Raw genomic sequence first — 24,111 nt, 5'->3', positions numbered from 1 at the left:
TTCCAGTTATATATAAGTGACGCACAAAAATTTCAATTTCCTTCCAAAGTTGCGCAGCCAAAATCTTTTGCCGCACACAGCCTTCGTAAAATTAGAGGGAACATTGCTGGCGACCTTCCCCATGTTGACCTAATGCATGTCGACCTAATGACCCTGTCAACCCTCAGCCACGTCGACCTTCCTGCATAAATGACGACCTTCAGTCATGTCGACCTAGTGGTGTCCACCTAATGCTTGTCGACCTAGTTGCTATCTGTCCAATGATCCATACCCCCTAAGTCATCACACAACAATTACCGTACTATAATAATTGGTATCCGGATGGCTGATAGACAATGCCTAGGTCAAAATTTAGTAGGTTGGCACCATATGGCCAACATTTGAACAGGTCAACATAAGGTTTTTTTCGGGTTTTTTTTTTACTTTTTCATACCTTACCATCCATGTAGACTCTGACTGGGAACCGTAAAATGTGCAGCTGTAGTGAAGCTTGGTGAGCAAATTTAGGTGACACGGTACACAAATTGGTCCATATGCCTATGTGTTGACAATGACACCAAAAAACTTGAAAACTTCATGTAGGCTATTCCGTGTAGGCGTTTTTCCAGTGTTGGCCTTGTGCATATAGACCATTGTGTTGACCTATAATAATAATGTATTAATAAGGCCAAGGTATCTGAAGCAGCTTCTGATTCCATACTGTCCCACCTGATTACTGCGATCTGTAGATGAAGGACTTTTAACAGTAACAGGAATCTCCCATAATTTATCTGGAGCTCGCGCTTTTAGCCATGCGGCTCAGACACTTTGGGAGTCACTTCCCTGCACAGCTCGAGAGGCCTCAACTCTAGAATCCTTCAAAAACAGACTCACAACTTTCCTGTTTACTCAAGCATTTCCAGAATTCCCTTAAGTATCTCCATGCTCTCTACAGTTTATGAAAAAGCTTTTCTGTACTTCATTGTTCATGTACTGTATTACATTAATTGTATCTATTAAGCGTCTTTTGTCCTATTGGAGAAAGAGTGCTATATAAATATAATTATTATTCTTACTCATAGAAATCTGTAATGTTGTTGATTGCATTCTACCTCTGAAACATTCACCCCTCCACTCCCACAATCTAACCCACAAGGACCATCACCTTTCCCCACGTGCACCTCTTAAATAACTAATTTGATAATATGATAAGTGGCTACCATACATCCCAACTTTAAGGAGTGAAAAGGAGGGACAACTGTGCGTGTCCGTAATTTTGGGGGTCTCAAATATGTCATTTCGCAGGGCCACACCCCCATTTGGGGGCATGGCCCAGAGGCTCTGGGCCCTTCCAGCCATGCCCCCAGCCCCTCTGGCTACAGGAATAGATGCTGTGCGCATGTGCACAGCTTCTATTCACCACTGCTCAGCTGATGACAGGGGGAACTCCCAACAACCCCACCCCTGCCCCCAAAACAATGGTACTAGTAACCTATACCTCCCAACTGTCCCGTATTCCGTGGGAACGTCCCCAAAAGCCGGGACGTTCCCACAGAAAGCGAGACAGTTGGGAGGTATGGGTTACTAGTACAACTGTTATGCCTAGGAGACATCTAATTCTTTTCCCGCTTGTGTGACCAAATCTCTCTGCTTTGTCCACATGGATGTCACACATGGATGCCATCACCAAAATCTCAACATGTTAAAAATAAAGCTTATCTACATCACTCATTCCATAGCCATCACCACCCCTCAAGTCTCCCTTATTCTCAACAACTCCACAATTTCTTCCAAGGCTTCTGACTTGGTGTCAACCTTTACAACTTCCACCTATACCAGGGGCCTTCCCTAGTTTTTTAAGCGTAGGCTACTCCACACCAAAGGGCTATTGCCAAGGGGCATTCTCACATCAGTAATCCATGCTGCATTAGCCCTTTGGTTTTGAGCTTGTCACTATCCATTCACATATCCATATTCAATTCCTCCACCATCTAAGCGTTTTTGGCACCTGTGCATTTGTCAGTAGGTCTGAGGCTTCCACTCATCTGCAACTGAGATAGGGTGGAAGGAGTGGCGTAACTAGAATTTTTTGTATCTAACTGCCCCCCAAAAAATCTGGTGCCGCCCCCCCCCCCCCCCATACAATGCTAATTGCCAGGGGTTTCATGCTCATTGACAAGAGTTACATACTCGTAGCCAGGGGTTTACATGCTCAATGCCAGGGTCAATATATGAATATATATTTCTAGCTTCCTGGTAGCAATTTATTATTTATTTATTAAAAGTTTCGGTACTTATGTAGTATCTGGACGCCCGATTTTTTGATTGTATGCCTTAACTTAAGGCATACAATCAGATGCGATGCAATGCGATCGACCCGATTTTCCATAGGATTCATTGTAAAAATGGTCTTGTTCATTTCCCTACTATCCAAGTGGGCATGGAGTTGGATATAAACCCGAAGCGTGGCGAGCGCACGCGGATTATTTTGGTGACATGGAATACATTTTAAATAATCTGCGTCCGCTCGCCACGCTTCAGGCTCGGTGGCTCGCTTCGCTCGCCACAGGTTTATATCCAACTCGATGCCCACTTGGATAGTAGGGAAATGAACAAGACTATTTTTACAATGAATCCTATGGAAAATCGGGTCGATCGCATCGCATCTGATTGTATGCCTTAAGTTAAGGCATACAATCAAAAAATCGGGCGTCCAGATACTACATAAGTACCAAAGTTTCTTATATAGCGCACACATATTCCGCAGCGCTTTACAGAGAATATTTGTACACTCACATCAGTCCCTGCCCCAGTAGAGCTTACAATCTATATTCCCTACCACATGTACACGCACACCCAGACATTCTAGGGTTAATTAGCCTACCAGTATATTTTTGTATTGTGGGTGAAAACCGGAGTACAAGGAGGAAACCCATGCAAGTACAGGGAGATATACAAACTCCACACAGTTAGAGCCATGGTGGGTATTGAACCCATGACCTCAGTGCTGTGAGGCAGTAATGCTAACCATTACACCACGCTACCCTGTAGGAATTCCAGCATCTACTCATCTCTCCAGTGGGACCTCTAGCAAGACGACAGACATTTTGGAGGGACATTTTCAGAAGATTCCATACGGGCAGCCAGTCCCATTGGAATCTGCAAAGACCATGCGCACCCAAAGCACCAATTCACCCAGGGCTGCAGTGCCATTGTTATTCCACTTGGTGGAAGTGGTCATTGCTGATGTCACAGAGTGCGCATGCCTGCATTTTTTCAGACACACCCAGAAAACAGCAAGTTTTCACCTCCAAACTCTGGCTTCCTGTCAGTCAAATTCCAGATTGGGAACATATGTACAGTGAAAATTCTCTGATTAGAAATTCTTGCTGAATAAGGCCCTTCATATTTGTACACTCATTTGTGTCAACCATGCAATCATGGCCTGGCCGCTGAGTCTTAATACCGCTAAACATGCCATCATGCTACAAAAAGGCAGGGCTTATACAATGCATATGGCATACTGTCCCGTACATCTTCCACCTGGAGCCCTCTACTTGCAGGGTCTCCAGGAGGTCATCTTTAAAAATTGAACTGATATGGATTCAGTATAAGTATTATTAAAATGATTATTATTATTATTCTGTTAACTGTAGATTATATTGTTAAAACCAAGTACATTTTAGTAAACGTCAGAAGGTGGAATTGGAAAAATGGCTGCATATTACAGCGTGGACAGAGCATGAGTCATTGGGACACTGTATGGATACCAGATCTTCCTGGCACTTATCTCTTGCATTAAATAAAAACAGACCGACCTTTACGGAAGTTGAATTAAATGGAGTGACTCATGCATGGTTCAATCTCATCAGTGATTCAGAGGTTTTCTTTCATAGGCACAATCTGGTGTACAGTAGTTGCTGGACTTGTCCATTTCATTGTGAAATGAGAAAAAAATACATCAGTCTTATTTAACCCTTTGAGTGCCAAGTGAATTTGTCAAAATAGGTGTGAAAATTGACAAGCAAACATTTGCATTTATATTAAATACCTGTAATGTTTACCTTATATAGGAAATATAGGGTGAAATTTAATAGGATGAGAGATTCAGAAAGTGAGAGATTTGGTGAGAAATCTCCAGGTTTTTTTAAAGCCTCAATCATTTACACTGCAAAACCAGTTTGATATTGCAGTGTAAATGATTGCAGCTTTAAAAAAAAAATCGGGAGATTTCTTTCCAAATCTCTCACTTTCTGAATCTCTCATCCTATTACATTTCACCCAATATCTTTTATTACACAACATTATTTATTTGAATGTATACAACAAATGTGAGCGATGCTGGTATGTTTAGCAGATCATTTGAACATCTCTGTTGGCACTCAAAGGGTTAATGACAAAGAGAGGTGTGTTGTTTGTGGACGGTCCGACGGGTCTACGGTCATTCGAACAGTCGCAAGAAAACAGGGATTGTATAGATGTGTACCCACTAGTATAATTATCAGTATTGAAATCTATGTGCAATCTTCAAGTTATTTCATACAAACACATATGTATGTAATTTATGGGGGGGGGGGGTAATTCAATCCGTGCCGGTCAAATTTACATTCAACCTTTTCAATCCAAGTGACGATTTGTTGACTTTCGGAAAAATCGGCACAATTAGAAAAGCATGGATCAGCAAATTATTTGCCAATTTGGGGGTTTTAGTGGAAAACACGTCCATTTTTTTAAATTTTCCCAAGAATGCAGATTCAACTTCAAACAAAGTTGAAACCGCATTGACGGAAAAGCCATCCGAAAATGGCCGCCTTGAATAGATCCGGACAACATTGAATATCCTTCTAAATCTCTCAAAAAAGAAATAAACAAATAAATAGCGTTAAATCTGTTTCCCCTTCCACATTCAGTGGAATGATCCACAATGTAGGATTCAGTGGGAAGCAGCAGCATTCCAGCCCTATGTTAGAAAAGCACATTTTCCTCCAAGTCTTCTCCGTCACCCCTTTTGGATACTCTCATCCAGGGAAACTCAGAGGGAGAATTCCTGCACTGGTGATTACACTAACCAGGACCCACTTCTGGGAGACCAGGACAGCAGATGTCCAATCATACTTTCACCCAATATCAGTGAGGTCTCTCTGACTCCCTCCAGCATACTGTATTCAGCGGAATTGGGGTACGGATCCCCGCGCAGAGGCACATGAGGAGAAGCAGCAGTCATACCCACTTATGGGTAACTTTTCACACATCTATTTGTCTGTACCTATTTAAATTATGTGAAGCACCATTGTGATTTATTTTCTGTCATACCCATATAATTGCAGCACTAAACATAATGCCTGCCATTTTATTCACTGAAACAAATTCATACTACAATCTAATTTCATGTGAACTATACCTCTATGTCGGTTTGTTACTACCCAGTTTGTTCTATCACTGTTTCCATTTGTAAAGCAGATACAAAGCTGCGCTATATAAAAAATTGTAGATAAATAATAACTCTGATTATCAGACCGACACTTATGCTGTGTACACACAGTCCGATTTCCTTTCCGATGTTGACGATATAGTCAACATCGGATCGGTATCGGATCAACATCAGATGCAGATCGCAAGGGTTTTAACCCTTGCGATCCCGATCCGATCCCGATGCGCGTTCACGTATCGGAAGCCAGAAAGTCTTGGCTGCCTTGTCTATATAGTGCAGATCTGCACTATATAGTCAAGATAGGATGCAAATCGGATGTGCCTTAAGATCCTATCCACGATCCTATCTGATCAGATCGTGGATAGGATCTTAAGGCACATCTAACGTGTGTACACACCATAAGTTATTTATATTGATTTGCCTTAGACACCTAAGGGTAAATCAGTTATTGTATATTTCGCCGGCAATGTGTGTCACATTAATAATATTTAGACAATTTTGTCTGTCGTTATCCTGTTGCTATAAGCCAGACATAACACTGAACAATCAACCACTTTGAGCATTCTTACAGACAAAATATGTTGATTGTTTTCACCAGAGACATATAATATATTGTATATATTGCCGTTTTTTTTATAAGGTAAAGGTGGTTATGATCCACCTTACACCTTAACTGACCAGTGACCAGTCCACTGTCTCCTTACATTTGGGAGCAAATTTAGGGGGTGATTCCGTAAGTCTCGTTAAGCAACGGTCGTTCACCTCTTAGTAAGCCCTGAAAACCCACATGGCCGAATGTCAGCCTCCCCGCCATCGAATCCCCTCGGTACCATGCGAGGGGATGTATACGAACATATCCTCTCACATACAGCCGAAAAGGTATTCAAATCAGACCCTTATTGTGTTGGGTTTTGTGTACTTTTGTGTGTTTATCCATGTTTAGGGTTTTGTGACTTTTGGGATTTTTTGTGTTTATTTGTGTTTGTGCATTGTGGTTGTAGTGTTTTTGATACAGGTGTCCATCCCAATAATTTTTATCTTTCTACTAATAAAAGTTATATTTGATATTCTACCATTTTCTTTAAGATCGTGCCCCCAACAAAAAGTGCCTTTCTATTTATTTATTATTTATTTATTAACAGTTTCTTATATAGCGCAGCATATTCCGTTGCGCTTTACAAAGGGGAATCTATCTCCATCTACTAATAATTGACTCTCAGGGGAGCACCATTTTTACGAGAGTGATAACAACATACCCTATCCTATCGGGTTGACAGAATCACCAATAACTTATACCGCTTTCAAACCGCAAATGCAGGGTCGCACTGGGACTTTGAAACGGTTCTGTCCCAGTGCGACCCTGCATGTGCAGTCTGTTCAGATCGCATAAGCGAAATGGAGATTTTGACGGTTCGCTGACGTCATGTGGGGGCTTGGTGGAGCGTCGGTGCATCATCGGTGGCGGGGGAGGAGGCAGCTCTTAGAGTTGGCGCTGCCTCCTCCATAGTGTGAACGGGAAACAGGTCGCTCAACCTGTTTAACCCATTCACACTGCACAGCAACACACAGCAAACCGGTTAGAACTCGTCTTTTACCCCAGTTCGTATTGCCGTGTTTCTACCGGTTAGCTATAACTGGTAACCCCTTTCACAACGCACCGGCACAAGCAAGAAACCGTCATGAACCCGGAAATTTGGTGTGATGTGAAAGGGGTATTATTGTGGAAACTTTTTGATATACTATCTCGCTTGTGTATGGCCTTCCCAATTCCCCTTCCCCTCAGTGATATGGTTACATTCCCTTTAAGGTCTATTGCCAATCCACCCCCAAGTATATAATGTGTGTGCCTGCCATCTGCTCCACAAGCACCAGCAAACTTATGGCTGCAACTGGAAACTTCTTACAACCTCTGCTTGCTGTCAGGGCCGGTGCCAGACATCGGAGCGCCCCAGGCGGGTGGGGGTGCTCCGGCACTCACCTGCTCCCCGGGGGTCCTGTTATTGCGGCAGACCAGCCGCTCCACATGGGGGGGGGGGTGACGGCTCCCTCACCTGCTCCCCCGCTCCCCTGGGGGTTGTGGTGGGGTTCCGGGCATAGCGGTGGCAAACCAGCCGCTTCACACGGGGGGGGGGGGCGAGGTTGCCGGCACCGGGTCCCGGTTGGTTGCTCCACACAGGGGGGGGGAAGGGGGGGGTCCAGGTATTGCGGCAGCAGGCCAGCCGCTCCACACAGGGGGGGTGCCGGGATGCTGCTGCGTCCTTCAATGGGGGGGGGGGTTGTCAGGGGTGGGGGGTGACGGGGGATGAAGAACGCCAGGGGTGGGCAGGGGAACGGGTCCACATAGGGGAAGTTGCGGATGCTGCCGCCACTCACCTCCATCCAGGGGGGGGGGGGACCTGCTTAAAATTGCGCCCTCCAGTGGCCGGCGCCCTAGGCAAATGCCTAAGGCTCCCTAGTGGTGGTGCCGGCCCTGCTTGCTGTTAAACCTGTGTAACTTATTTATATATGGATAATAAATCTTCCCCAGTTAAGCTGACCAGCTGTGTGGACTAATCTCCTTGTCACACCGCTGCCACCTATCACTGTAGTGTCTGCAAATACTATACCTCCCAAAATTTCTTCTTCCCCTGGTGGGACCCCCATGTATGGCCTGGGAGTGCTCCCGAAAAAGGGCATGACCTCTGGGAAAGGGGCGTGGCTGGGCAATGCCGCAATCACAGGCCATGATCCCATTTATGTCACTGCTGGGGGTATGGCCAGCTCTCCGTGAGCTGCTGACCATGACCCCTATCTCAGTGAATAGACACACTGACATGGGGGATTCCCAACTGCCCTTCCCCCACCACGTGCACTGCCGGCCCCTGGTGGGACTGTCCCACATAATTCGGGACAGTTGGGAGGTATGCAATACAGATTTGGTAAAAGCAGAAAAAGATTTTGTTAGATTTAACAAAGCTTGAATAGAGAGAAAAGGTAGAGATAGTACCACCCAACTAATTACTGTCAGTTTGTAGGCTGTCTTTTGAAAATGACAGCTAGGAGCTGATTGGTCAATACTTTATCTCTCTCCAAACTTTGATAAAACTATTCCTTATTATGTCACATAATTGAAGTAATAAAATAACTTTCATTACTCCTCACAAAAGGCTCAAAGTAAAAATCCACAAACTGAGCAATAGGTTGTAATATACAGTAGAACCGCTTGCAGATATATTAGGAGAGAGGGTGTGGATCATTGGGTCTACCAAATTAAGGTCAACATACATTGGGTTGACCAATGAAGGTCGACGGGTCTTAGATCGACACAGACAACATGTCAAAATGCCTAAGGTCGACACAAGCATTAATTCGAAATCGAGAAGGTCGACAGTCAAAAGGTCAACATGGGTTTTTCCCATTTTTTCTCCCGAATGTTGACATAGATACCGTATCGCCATACTTCAGGGAAATGAGCTCGCCATGCTGCCGTTCTACTCTCGGCACACTATTATATTCTCCCTCCACACCCAAATGGATGGTAGGGCATGAAATACCGCCTGTAGGCACATGTTGACTCCCAAAAAATGTGAAAAACCCACGTTGACTTTCCCAATGTTGGCCCAATACCTATGTTGACCTTTTGACCCTGTCATCACTAGGCATGTCGACCTTTTGTCTGTGTCAGCCTAAGGCCTGTCAACCTTCAATGGTTGACCCAATGTATGTTGACATACATTGGGTCAACCATTGAAGGTTGTCAGGCCTTAGGCTGACACAGACAAAAGGTCGACATGCCTAGTCGGGGCACCAGTCTTAATGGTGTTGACCTAGTGACCATATCCCAGTAGAGAACCCGCCCTGTTTCTGAATGCCAGATTAATTCTAACCAGTTGTTGTTACCCAATAGAAGCCTATGGGCTTCTTACTGAAATGCAACTGTAAGAGATCCAATCAGATCAATCCCAACATCCCCTGTGACTGCTGTGTCCATTTGCACTGACACTGAGGGACTCCTTGGGCAGAGACTAATCACGACGGACAGTTCTTTTCGGGAGACACATGCGATTAGTATGAAGGGGGTGTATCTAGTTCGACAGTCAATAGGTTGACAAGCGCAAGGTCATCATTGACAAAAGGTTGACTTCCACTAGGTTGACAGTGACAAAAGGTTAACAAAAGCAAAAGGTCAACACATGAAAATGCTGACAATTTTTTTTCCACTTTTTTTGGGTGTCAACATCAACACCCGAGCATGCGGACCACCAATTAGTGTAACATTGGGATGTGGTCAGCATCCCGGCGTTCAATATACTGATGCAAGACTGCTGTCAGCAGACCAGAACCGTAACCATGAAATGGAGCAGGATGGCAACAGCCGGCATCCCGAATGGCGAGTTATGCGGGGTGGGCAAATGTGCGGCCTGGGAGGGGGGGGGGGGGGTTAGGTTTAGGGATTAGTGGTGGGACTAACACTGTGCTCAGCATAGTTTACTGGTTTCCCAAGTACATGTGGATGTTAAAGCATAACCCCCCCCCCCAAAAAAAAAATGGAGAAAAACTCATATTGACTTTTTGCTTATGTCAACATTTTGTCATCGTTGACGTAGTGCATGTTGACAATTTGGCAATGTCGACATTTTAGCCTCGACCAACTGTATTGGCTGTTGACCTGTATATTGTTGACCTATCATCCTGATCCCCTGTACTGTGTGTACTGGAAGCTACATGTTATAATTGTTACCATTATATTTATGCATATTGGGTTCTAATTGAATACGGCTTTAGATCTTAGATTAAGGATTCGTATTCCAATTCTAGGCACATACCTGGATCTGTAAGTAAAAGATAATATCGCCCTCTACGCTCTTCTGAGTAATTCTTCTATTGATTTTTTCATCTTAGTTTAGAGTAGCTTCCCACGCACAGGCCACAGCGGCAAGTGAACACTTACTCATCATCATATGATCTCAGTGCATGACTCACCTACTCCACTGAATATTTCATTTTATCAATGACAGAGGAGAGGTGCTGGCGAGAGCGTCCCTGCAGCGAACGTAATCAGAATGCATAATGAAGATCTGTGCGAGACCTGCAGAATCACAGGCTAGGCAGCACAGGATATTTGCTCAACAACTACTTCAACATTTAAAGCACTGCAAGAGTCTGTGCAAGATGTGTTGTTCCCCAGAATAAGCAATGCATATAGCTATCAGTGCTAGTGCCACAGGGCTCAAAGATATCACGCAGCACTAATAGAGAGTGTGCAAAAGTACAGTAGGTTCAAATTGATTATAAACCACCATAGAGAGAGATTAAGTGGGGAAGTTTCTCATAGCAACCAACAGATTCTAACTGCCAATCCATAAACTATGCTAGATACAGTAAATGATGATATGTAAAAGCTCATTAGTTTTTATGGCCAACTTTTCCACTTTATCTCTCAAAGGCTTGAAACATCTTACGGGCCCATGTATCATTCAATATTTGCAGCTAAATCCTGGTTAGCCGCAAATATTAAGTATCATCCAAACGTACCATGGAGGGACCGCAGCAGGAATCTCCGATCCTTGCTGTGATCCCTCTGTCCCACCGCCAGCCCCATAACCCCATAGGTTACTAGGGGGGATGCAAAGATGGCAGATGTATCAACATCAGGCAACTTTGCAACTGGAGAGATATAAATTATCAACCTTTCAGCTCCTGTCATTTTTCAAACAGTCTGCAAACCAGTCACAGGTGACTGGTTGGTACTTTATCTCTCTCCCTTTTGTGGGTATTCTATTAATGTCCAAAAACTTTTTTTCTGCATATATATTTTTATTTTTTTGGTTATCACCCAAATCTATTAAAACTTGTTTATCCCGTTTGGAAAAAAAATCATAATTTATGTGCGAACATACATCAACTGCGGACCTACAGGTATGTATTTTTTAGGTACTTTCCGGGGAAGGGAGGGGGGATTTGTAATCTACCGGGGATTTAGTTTCATGTGACTGAGTCTGATTCAGTGTGACCAGCGATTTTCAGGAAACTCTGCATGCCCGTACGCGCCAATTACAACTGAAACGTAGGGCCTAATTCAGATGTGGTGGGGGGACTGTGCATGTGCAGACCCCCCTGTGTAAATGCCTTGGTCAAGTATCACACCCGCCGAGGCGTTCGTACAGGTAGGGGAGGGGGGGCAGGTTGGGGGCAGCATCAGGGGAACGCCCCATGAAACTGCCCCATGAAAATGTTCGGCGTTCCCTTGGAAATGCAGGTGTGGTGATGCCTGCTTGGGGATGGGCAGCTGTCAGTGCCCGCCTCCTTTTCGGCGGATAGCGGCTGTAATAAAAGTCAGTTTAGACTGACTTATTACCAATGGCAGGAGAAATGGTTCAATGGTCAGGGACCATCTAAATATTTCTCCTGCTAGCGGCCGCATGCCAAAGGATGTGTTATAAAAGGTTATACATTTCTTAGCCATGTAATATACTGGACATAATATAATGATTGTCACTGGATCGTATAGACTTATAGACTAGAATATATTTAGTATTGTATTTGTAGTTGTACCATGCAATGCATGGCTTTAGTTATATGTACTGAATGTCTACTCCTGTTTTGCAGTACATGGGTTGTATTGAAGTTTTGCAGTCTATGAGATCCCTTGATTTTGGCACGAGAACACAAGTTACAAGGTAATATAAGTTCTAATGCATAAACCTGGGGGCTTCTGTTTAAATTGTTCTTTACAGTATCATAGTCATCATAACATGCATAAATCCAAAGCTACGCAATAGCAAAGTTCAATACTGTATATAACCTGTTTAAGTTTTTTAACACGTCAACATCAACAACGTCAACAAGTATTTTTAATTTTTTGTGTTGTTGTTAGAAAGATGAACTTTTAGTTTTCCCACAGCTATAGATAGTTACACTCAGATATATTTAAATTATATCTATAGATTGTAAGCTTGCAGCAGGGCCCTCCTACCTCCAAGTCTGGAACAAGAAAAAAGAGAGCAAGTACAGCGCTGCACTGAATAAATGAAAAAATATTTAATAAAAATTAATCATGATAAAATACATTAGTACATTTCCTAATAAACACTAAACAAGACACACAAACATTAAACATACAATCTCCTTTTGGAGTTAGAACTGGTTAGTGGTTGTTAATTTTCAGCAATTGCATATACTCTTTGCTCCATACATGAGCCAGCTAGCCAGTATTAGAAAGTTCAAGTCCCCACAAAATGTGCACATATATTGTGGTTTGATACTTAATTGTATTCCAGGGGTGTCTGTGGCCTGTAGACTCAGCGATGGCTTTCTCCGACCGTTTGCGCTGTGGTCATATCCGAGATAATTGCGATCTGCTGGGTTCAATAGCAGCCTGGTGGTCCCCTCAACGCGTTTCTCCGCCTAATATGATCAGCGGCTTCCTCAGGAGTAGTGTATATGTCTCTACTGTGCTTCCGCCTTTTATGCCAGTAATCCTGGTACTGCGCATGCGCCCGCGTCATGCGGCTCACGCCTCGCTTTGGACACTTGTTCTGGTATACTAGCGCTTGTGTTATGCGCTCCAGATCTCGCTTTAGAGTGCTTCCTGTATTAACGAGTGGACGTGGCTACGTCATGCGGGTCACGTCTCCATTACAGGCTGTATCTATGCTTTGTTCTTAGCCTGAATATTTCCTGTTTGCGTGCCAAGTCTCGTTTTAAAGGCTTATAGCGGAGATATACCTTTTAACTTGTTTTTAAGCAATTCATTATGCAGAGTGGTGATTTCTTTCATGTAATATCTCACCTATATTTGTAAGTGCCAGCGAATCTATGGTAAATAGAGTCCTCAGATTCTAAGTTGTCACCAGTTCTTTTATTTACCAGTTCTCATATATTAGATAGACGTGGACAACACTGAACATATACACATAGACAATCATGTATTAAAATAATATATATAAAGAAAGAATTGTTATATTCAATACATTAGAGCGAGATATTTTTATTTATGTTTACTAAAACAGCATATTATTATCCTTCATTGGTCGGAATCTTGATATTCAATGTTAAATTTGCATGTCATAGAGATTTCAAAATTTATTATGTACATATATAGAGTTTTATATAGAAGTTTTTCAATATATTAAATCTTTTCTCCACATATGTACATATAGATCGCTATTTATCAAATATATAATTTATCACTTCAATGTCATATATATACATAGATTATCGGGATCATAAAAATAACAATAAAAATAAAAATAAAAATAAAAATAAAAATAAAGAATAGATTTTATACATATCATGTTTATAATAATTCGTACAGAGGTATCCATCGAAAAAACATATTCAGTATCAATGTAGTAGTTTTTCACATGAAAAATTCTTCCATGTCATCATTTTTCATATACGTTCTATTCTTGCAGAATCATAGTCAGTTATATGAATTTTTTGAAAACATTTTTATAATCTCATTGAACGGGACATCAAATATTAATTAATAAAATTATACTAATTTTTCATCACGGGAGTATTGATATGGGATAAAACAATATGACCTACATCCCACCCCCCACCCCTTAAACTCCCCTCACCTCCTCCCTCGCCTTACCCTCCCTTTCCCCCCCCCCCCCCCCCCTCGCCCCTTCCACATCCCACCCCCCACCCTCATATTTATCCCTATGTTCGCAAGTAAAGAAAAACAACAGGAGATCAGATTTTAAATATTGTTTAACTCAATAGTATCGTTCAGACCTTTCGGTATCATGGTTCCTAGGCGGAATATCCAATATGCTTCTCTGCTACAGAGTCTATTAAATCTGTCGCCACCTCTTATAGTGTTCTTAATTAGTTCTATTGCTTTAACCTCAATGTTTATTAGGGATGATCCTTGGCATGATGATATGTGTTTTGATAATGGATGAGTTCTTCTTCCTCCAAGGATATTCCGCCTATGTTCCAAGTAACGCACATGTAGGCATCTGATGGTGCGGCCTACGTATTGTAAACCGCACCCGCACTGTATAACATAAATAATGTACGGGGTTTTGCAGTTCAGGAAATCTTTTATCTGAAAAACCTCTTTATTGGAAAAGGATTCAAATTCTAAAATTTTCTTCTTCCTCATTCCTATACATGTTAAACATTTTGAGTTTCCACATTTGTGGTACCCAGGAGGTTTTTCCGGCAACCAATTATAAAAATGTTTTCAAAAAATTCATATAACTGACTATGATTCTGCAAGAATAGAACGTATATGAAAAATGATGACATGGAAGAATTTTTCATGTGAAAAACTACTACATTGATACTGAATATGTTTTTTCGATGGATACCTCTGTACGAATTATTATAAACATGATATGTATAAAATCTATTCTTTATTTTTATTTTTATTTTTATTGTTATTTTTATGATCCCGATAATCTATGTATATATATGACATTGAAGTGATAAATTATATATTTGATAAATAGCGATCTATATGTACATATGTGGAGAAAAGATTTAATATATTGAAAAACTTCTATATAAAACTCTATATATGTACATAATAAATTTTGAAATCTCTATGACATGCAAATTTAACATTGAATATCAAGATTCCGACCAATGAAGGATAATAATATGCTGTTTTAGTAAACATAAATAAAAATATCTCGCTCTAATGTATTGAATATAACAATTCTTTCTTTATATATATTATTTTAATACATGATTGTCTATGTGTATATGTTCAGTGTTGTCCACGTCTATCTAATATATGAGAACTGGTAAATAAAAGAACTGGTGACAACTTAGAATCTGAGGACTCTATTTACCATAGATTCGCTGGCACTTACAAATATAGGTGAGATATTACATGAAAGAAATCACCACTCTGCATAATGAATTGCTTAAAAACAAGTTAAAAGGTATATCTCCGCTATAAGCCTTTAAAACGAGACTTGGCACGCAAACAGGAAATATTCAGGCTAAGAACAAAGCATAGATACAGCCTGTAATGGAGACGTGACCCGCATGACGTAGCCACGTCCACTCGTTAATACAGGAAGCACTCTAAAGCGAGATCTGGAGCGCATAACACAAGCGCTAGTATACCAGAACAAGTGTCCAAAGCGAGGCGTGAGCCGCATGACGCGGGCGCATGCGCAGTACCAGGATTACTGGCATAAAAGGCGGAAGCACAGTAGAGACATATACACTACTCCTGAGGAAGCCGCTGATCATATTAGGCGGAGAAACGCGTTGAGGGGACCACCAGGCTGCTATTGAACCCAGCAGATCGCAATTATCTCGGATATGACCACAGCGCAAACGGTCGGAGAAAGCCATCGCTGAGTCTACAGGCCACAGACACCCCTGGAATACAATTAAGTATCAAACCACAATATATGTGCACATTTTGTGGGGACTTGAACTTTCTAATACTGGCTAGCTGGCTCATGTATGGAGCAAAGAGTATATGCAATTGCTGAAAATTAACAACCACTAACCAGTTCTAACTCCAAAAGGAGATTGTATGTTTAATGTTTGTGTGTCTTGTTTAGTGTTTATTAGGAAATGTACTAATGTATTTTATCATGATTAATTTTTATTAAATATTTTTTCATTTATTCAGTGCAGCGCTGTACTTGCTCTCTTTTTTCTTGTTCCTGACTCTAATTAGGGGTTTATGGTAATCCCCCTATTAGCACAGCAGCAGCACTGAATAGTCAATCAGCGCTCAGTATCATTTTGTGGAGTTTTTGTTACCTCCAAGTCTGTCTGTTGTTACCCAGTTTGTCTTATCACTGTCTACTACTGTAAAGCGCAACGGAATCTGCTGCGCTATATAAGAAACTGTAAATAAATAAATAAATTAGCAGTCTTTATAAAAGATAGATTATTGCATTTTTAGATAATAAATGATCCTATAAGGGACTGGCTGTTCTACCAGTGCACTACAACTACGGGGGAGTGGTGATAGGCGTGAACATTTTCAGGCATACTTACCTACTTTTAAATTGTCCTATCTGGGAGAATCCTGGAGAGGACAAGCAGGTGGGCTGTGATGGGGCCGAAGCACTCGGATCTTTGGTCCCCACACACTAGCGGCAAAGTGCCGCAAATTGTGCATATTTGAATAGGGGCGAGGCCTAAATGCCACAATTAACATAGAATTGCATCACTAGGCTCCGCCTTCTATACACTGTTATACCCCTTTCACATTGCAGCTTTAACACAGTATATTGCCGTTTTTTTACCGTTTTAAAACCGGGACAGCTGCAATGTGAAAGCTCCATTGTCGATTTATCGGTTACAGAATACTGGTATTTTGAAACGTGTTAAAAGCAGGATCCTACACGTTTAAAAAAGTGATGGTAAAAAACGGCATTGAAACGGTAATATCCCTTTCAGACCGCACTTAAACGGGTAATATACCGTTTAAGCTATGCGGTGTGAAAGGGGTTAAGGCTGTCTGACCATTTTTTAAAAACATTTCAAATTACCGGGTCAATGCAGTTTATGCAATGTGAAACCAGCTATACTGTTCTCCCCATTCGACCCACTTCACTAGGAAGGAGGTGTGCCCTCTCACCTAGGTGTGCGGGGGAGTACCTAAAAAATAAAGAGTCACCCGCAGGATCTGGGAGAGCAGGTGTGTCAGAGCTTTCAACTGTGATCCCGAACACAGGTCAATTGTTTCTGGCATCTTAAGGTGGCCATACATCTACAGATCGATTGTCAGATCTGGCTGGTTGGAACAAACACCTGGTATTATCGGAATGACAGTTTTTGGCAGTTTTCCAGCATTTCAAAGCAAATGGTCAACTGCCATTTGCTCTCATCCATTACCAGGATTTTGTTCCAACCAGCCCAATCTGACAATAGATCTGTAGATGTATGGCCACCTTTACTTACGACAGCCATTACAATAGAGTAATCAAGCATTTGACTATTAACTGATATGCATCCAATGTTTGGGTCTATATTGACAAGCAGCAGATCTCAGACCCCTTCAGTGGGCATCTCAATACAAATCCCAAAAGCTGCAACATTTGCATATTTTCATACAGCTGCTGCTTACTCACACACAGTTACTTACTGACAGCAGTTGAATATATTTTTGAATCAGACCCAGAGGCTTGTTCTAGTTATTATTATTTTTATAATTTTATTCATAAGGCGCCACAAGTGTTTTGCAGCGCCATACAACGAACATTAAATGGAGACAAAACTTTCATTGAATAAATTACAGAAATAGAGTACAAGTAAAGAGCGCCAAAGTTCAATACACATTACAGCTTAAATATATACGTAGTAAGGACTTGATCAACGTACTACTAGAGGCTTGTGGCCAATGATGGAGATTAGACAAAGATGATCACTGAGTGTCTGAGTGTGGTAGAGCTATGAGTGAAATGTGAAGAGAAGAGGGTTTTGACAACAGAAGGGAACTAATAGTTATTAATATCCTGTTGTTATTATTATCTTTTATGAATGCTAACCTATACTTACTACCAGATCCTGCGGGAAACTCCCAAACCTGTGGGGGACCACCTGAAAAACTGGAAGAATGGGAACCCCTCCCACTTTCTGCCCTCTTCCCAGTGAAGTGGGCAGAATGAGGAGATAAATACAGTTAAACTGTGGTCCCATTGGATGGGCCTAATGATGCAATTCTATGCATTTTAGCCCTGCCCCTACGCAATTGTGCATAGAACTTCCATCTTAGTAAATATATACCATAAAAGTGTACACTATAGTGTTTGTGTTCCTCCACAAATAGGTACAGTTTATTTGTAGGAAATGTTGTAGAGATATTTCTACACTTTCGGGTCAGCTCTATTTACATAAAGTGGTCTCTGACATTTTCCGATGTGATAGCTGACATGAAGTATGATAGTTTTGATTTATAACAGGGGAAATTTTAAAACTAAATCAGACTCTAGTATGCAAATTCACAAATAGTTATCTTTTCAAAAGGAAACCTTCCTTTATAGATATGTTCTTAAAATCGGTGTGCAGTTACTCAAAACATAGAGCTGTACATTATAAAGGGGCTGATTCTAAGTTGGGTGATGAAACAAATAAATCAAGTTAGGCATAGAGAAACAGACTGATTGGTTGCTATGGGCAACATCACTTTGTTTCATTTTTAAAATCTTTGTCAAATTTACCCCTAAGACTCAATATATGGGTTATTTTTTTTAAAAATAAATTATAAACAGTTGGCGACTCCTAATTTCCAGCAAAGGTCAAAGATTTTGAAGAATTGACACTGAAAAGGTTCATTGTTTACAAAATATACGGTACTTGTTTCCTAACACGTCCCCCGTCGTGGTACATCGCATGCCTTAAGTTAAGGTACTTAAGGCATGCGATGGACGCGATGGACCCGATTTTCTGTGTTTAACTGGCTCAATTGGCGGTAAAACTGAAAATCGCGTTGATCGCGTCCATCGCGGCCCCTAATAAGGGGCCGCGATGCGACCGACGCGATCAACGCGATTTCCCCATAGGGAACAATGTTAAAGTGAAAATCAGGTTGATCGCGTCCGTCGCGGACCATTGTAATGGCCCGCGATGCGATCAACCCGATTTCACATAGGTGACAATGTTAAATGGGCCAATATGGCCCATTTAACATTGAATATGTTAAAAAAGCATGGTTAAAGGCCTCCCAAATTTTAAACGCCACCCCGCTATTGACGCCAACCCGAAGCGTGGCGAGGGGCGGCGGTACGCATCCTCCAACCTTTTCATACCCCTACTATCCACGTCGGCGTGGAGTTGAGAACAAAAAGTGTGGCGAGCGCAGCGAGCCACCGAGCCCGAAGCGCGGCGAGCCCCGCGAGGGGACGTGGATACCTGTGAAGCCCGCGATGGGCCGCGATACCTGTGAAGGTATCCGCGTCCCCTCGCGGGGCTCACTACGCTCGCCGGGCTCGATGGCTCGCCGCGCTTTCTATTCTCAACTCCACTTTCTCGGCGGCGGTAAAGAACGGTCCTTGTTTATATGCAATTGTGTGTAGATAGTGGGTGGGCTCTCCCGACATCGATATGTCATTAGCCCATGCCCCTCGACAGGGTGGGTTGCGATGGGAGAGTTGATCACCAACGGTATGTGAATGGTGTGTGGTGATCTTACCCTTCCTTCTCTATGACCGTTCTTTAATGCACCCACCACTTGTGTCGTGTCTTTATTTTAGTGTTAAGGTAAAAAAGTTAAGTTGTTTTAAGTGTAAGTTTGTTAAAGTGTATAGCATAAGGATACCCGATGGTGAGTTTACACATGGGCCAAAAACTAGCATTAAATATCATAGCTTCTTCCCTAAGGAAGAGCTGTTCTTTCCATTTTTGTATAGCCCAATAAGTTATGGGTGTCTATTTAACAAACTTTTATTTGTTATCATTTTGAATCCTATGTATAATATACAGTATCTGGGACTGGCACTATAGCATTTAAAACATCAAAATGATTAATTGCGATATATTCCTGCAACAAAAGGATGTTGTTGCAGGATTTATGGTTTTACAGACTTTAATAAATAGGTTACTTAATTTAAAGTGACTTATTATATTAATATATGAAAACACCACTTCCTTTATGAATGCTAGGTTAAAGAATGTATTACTCATCTGGTACATACTCCAAAGTAATCCCAAACATGATTTCAAAATAACTAAGAATTATCATAATCCTTTATAGGGTATACAATATATATACTGTACAATCCAAGATCACAAACTGTACTAGATTTGTCATGAGTGGATAGACTTAAAATGATGGTCTTCACACCTTTAGCCTAGAACATTAGAATGAGTGTAAGCCCTGCATCATAATATGTATGCTGCTAGCACTAAAGTCCCAATAGAATTCTATGGAGCTGTAATATGTAGGTATGCATTAAGCTCCTGAAAAAGCTCCTAGGCAACATCATCTATAGATGCAATTGCATATAGTTTTTTTTTAACACAGACTTCCCTTGATGGGTCCCTCTCTGGGCCATATTCAATGAGAAAAATTTGCCGTGCATGGCAAGAGATTTTTTCTCTCGCCTTGCACTCGCTCTGTTCTGGAGGGCTCGCTGCCACTCCTGCTCCCACTATTCAATGTGGTTAAGACTCGCCGCCACTCGCGGCGAGTCTAAACCCCTGCAGCGGACGAGCGTCCGCGGCAAGGAGCTAGCAGGGAGCCGGGGGACGGTGGCAGCCAGGGAGATTAAAGTCTCCCTGGCTGCCCCAGAACATATGTGGAAGGGAGGAGGGCTCCCCGGGACCCAGGCAGCACAAGCTGCCCCCCCCTAAAGCCAGCGGGGGACCCAGTATTCACTGCACCCGATCGTGCATATGTAATGATCGGGTGCAGTGAATATATGAATATCTAATGAGCGGCTCGAGAGCTCCGGCCCCCTGCTGGCTGCTCTGTGTAAAAAATAAAATAAAAAATAAAAAAAATTAATTTTTTTTTTTATTAAATATATATTCACGTGCTATAAGCACATTAATAAAAATAACATGCCCCTTCACAGAAAAAAATTCCTGATTATTTTACACCAAAATTAAAAAAAAAAAACTTTTAGTTTAAAAGTTCACATTCCAGTTCTCCATGAAAAGATGGAGAATTGCTACACGGAGAGACCCTGCTAAAATCACTTAAAAAGACGGCGAAAATATCACATTGAATAGGGTGGTTCACTTTTGCAGAGCAAAATGCTCCTTCCAACGCGAAAATAGCACAAAATCGCCATAAAACACGAATATGGCCCTCTGACTCCACAGCTGATTACACATGTGTACGTCAATGGCCGCCATGCATAATAAAGACTCCCAAGTTAAAAACTTCAGAATGCAAGGGACAGCTTTTATTGGACCCTGCTCACCGTACTCAAACAAACCTCAGTCACATTACAAAATAGTCTTGTGACCTAAATATTACTTAACGCAGTGAGTGTTCCCAAATTTTACAACCACTTTTGCACTGGCATGAACCAAGCAAGAATAATTGAAGAACTGTAGCAATTTGATCAGGGATAGGTTTCACCCCATGCTTATTCCCAGAACTAGACAATAATGCCTTTTAGCGCTACTGCATTTTACGTTGGACAGACTTTCGCTGAATAACTATCTTTGTTCTAATGAAATGTTTCCGTTTTGTTTGAACAATAAAGCTTTCTGTTCAGTGAAGAGCATTGCTTTTTTCTGGTTAAAAGCATTTTTTTCAATAGGATTTTGTACTTATATCATCTCTCTGTTCTCTACAACTCACAATGAACAAAGAGGGCTAGTGTAATTGTGATGACTGAGTGGGAAAAACAGAAGAGATAGAAAATGGAGAAGTTTACAAAAAATACAGTTAAATACAAAATGAGGTTTTCCAGTTACATCCATCTGTGTGGGACAATTAGCCAGTTAGTCACCCTTCGATTGGCACCCACCACTGACTCATTTGATTTGGGAATAGGGGATATCCTTTTATGATTAGTAACTTTCTGTGGCTTTGAGGCACTGTAAATAAAAAATGTTTGAAAGGGAGATTTGCCTTCTATCGTCCTAATAGGTCAGTGATGTGTTAGCATCAAGACAGTGAGAATGTTTTGTTCAATGGATGTTTTGTTCAATGTATTACAATATTCAAAAATGACGCCCTATTGAATTTGAGAAACATAAAAAGAGATAAGTATGTTGGAGCACGATCTTCGCATGCTATATTTACCAAGGTAGTTGAAAAAAAGACTGTAGGATGAAATTTAATTTTAGAGATACAAATATTTCTAAGCAGTAAAAACAAGAAAATGCACAGTAGTATAAAAGTAGTATAAAAATGCTTTAAAAATTCTTCGATAATCATATAAGCAGGCGCTTTAAAAGACAAAAGTTCTGTCTGGCACATAGAAAGTTGTCCATTACTTTCTCTTTATATAATGGTTCTGATTTCTAAACACATTATAGCTGGGGGCAACTAAACAGGTATCCGCCAAAGGAGTTTAGGATGAGTGAAATGTTCCATGTTGGAGAAAATCTCTAATACAGATTGTAAGAATAATACACATTGGTCATTATTATACTCACTGGTCAAATTTCAGTGTAAACATGCATGTTATCTTTTTGTCACAAAGTACAATGGTTTTGTAGTAGTTAAGACATTGTGGGCACCATGCACCAATTTATAGTTGTGTACATAACAAGTACACACACCAGCTTTCATATGTTCTGTGCTGTGCTGCTCTAATGTAATTACCATAAGATACATTGGGATTAATGCGGTCCATGTGTTTAGCCTTGGAGAAAGATAAAGTGGACAAAGATAAAGTACCAACCAGCTCCTGACACTTTTCAAACATGGACCAATTTATCAATGAGTGTTGTGTATGATAAAATTTGTTGATTATGATAAGTAGGGCTCCAACTCCTGCCATGTGTTTGAAAAATAAAAGCTGAGAGCTGATTGGTTGTAGCACCATTTACCAAATCTTACCACTCGTTGATAAAGCCTATAACATGGCAGCTAGGAGCTGATTGAATGGTACTTTATTTTCATCCACTTTTTTTCTTTTCAAAGCTTAGTACATTGAAACCTTTGTCTTGGAAAGTGACCTCAAATAGCTGCCTTTAATTGTACAGTGTATCTCCCACCATTTATTACACGTTTATATAATCTAGGCTACTTGTGACCAATAATATCACAAACACAGAATATATTGCAGTTTAATAAAAAGCAATAAAATAGAGCAGAAGCCTATGACTTAAAATAAAAAATTGTAAAGAACAAACTGTGGTACTTCCTCATCTTTGCGGCCACCGCTTACGCTACGGAACTTACATACTGTACGGCGAGCTGTACTGTATGAGTGAGGATCACCAAAAATAAGCAACGCCACCACCATGGGTCCACACCACCCTCCTGTGTCCACGCACCTTTAGTAAAGACCAAAGTGTGGCGATGATGCTGCTGAAAATCCTTATGTACCGGTTACGTAGAGGCTAACGGTACTAGTGCAGCGGTGGCCACAAAGATGAGGAAGTACCCAAACTGTAATATATTATGTTGTTTTTACTAATTATGAGAGAACTATATGTTTTACATTTTCTACAGGGAAGCAATAAGTCGTCTCTGTGAAGCCAATCCTTCTGCCAAAGGAGCTGCCAAGAAACGGAAGGTAATTATTAGTAAACCAATAGTAATCAATGCCCAAACTGGAGGAATTGTTATCTAAATAGATATTTACATGTATTATTATTTTGTGCTAACCATATACAGTAGTTAGTGTTTCCTAGCAACCCTGGTGGTTCTTAACTTAGTGGTTTCCTCCTTCACATCCTAATCATTATACACTTACATTGCTGATGCAACAGGCTAATCCCTAATAATCTCTAATTGGATGCTCTCTCCTCCAGAAACCTTTGTGACCCATTCACCTCACTGCTGGGGCTTTTATCTCAGATACCATAATAATAGGGGTGGTGTATTGCAGAATGCGTGTCTCTCTTTCTCTTAAAACAAAAGTAATAAACAGCTCCGTAGGGAACTAAAGGCCACATGCGAAGCTTGTAAAATGTTCTTACAAGTGTTGATGCTGATAAAGGCCAATTGGCTTATTTAATCAGCCTATTTCAATTATTCATGGTTTGCTCTCTGGACAGACCTGTGATTACAACAAGGATGCTTCAGTTCCTGTTTTTTTTTCTAGCTGCATTTGCAGTAAGTGGTTTGCATTTTGTCTAAATATCCAGTGTTCTCTGAG

The 24,111-nt window shown here is 41.3% G+C and overlaps 1 protein-coding gene across 1 annotated transcript in view; it reads left to right on the top strand.

The window, feature by feature from the left end:
* The window catches only part of SHC4 (SHC adaptor protein 4), a 71,829-nt gene that overhangs the window by 7,378 nt on the left and 40,340 nt on the right, over positions 1 to 24,111 (top strand). The window contains exons 2-3 of the mRNA XM_083183944.1: positions 11,999 to 12,069; positions 23,463 to 23,526. Coding sequence (XP_083040070.1) covers positions 11,999 to 12,069; positions 23,463 to 23,526 — 135 coding nt within the window. The remainder of the gene's footprint in view (positions 1 to 11,998; positions 12,070 to 23,462; positions 23,527 to 24,111) is intronic.

The sequence above is a fragment of the Crinia signifera genome, chromosome 4 (genome assembly GCF_055691185.1).
Source record: "Crinia signifera chromosome 4, ASM5569118v1, whole genome shotgun sequence".
Lineage (NCBI taxonomy): Eukaryota > Metazoa > Chordata > Amphibia > Anura > Myobatrachidae > Crinia > Crinia signifera.
This window is presented reverse-complemented; position numbering and strand designations above follow the sequence as displayed.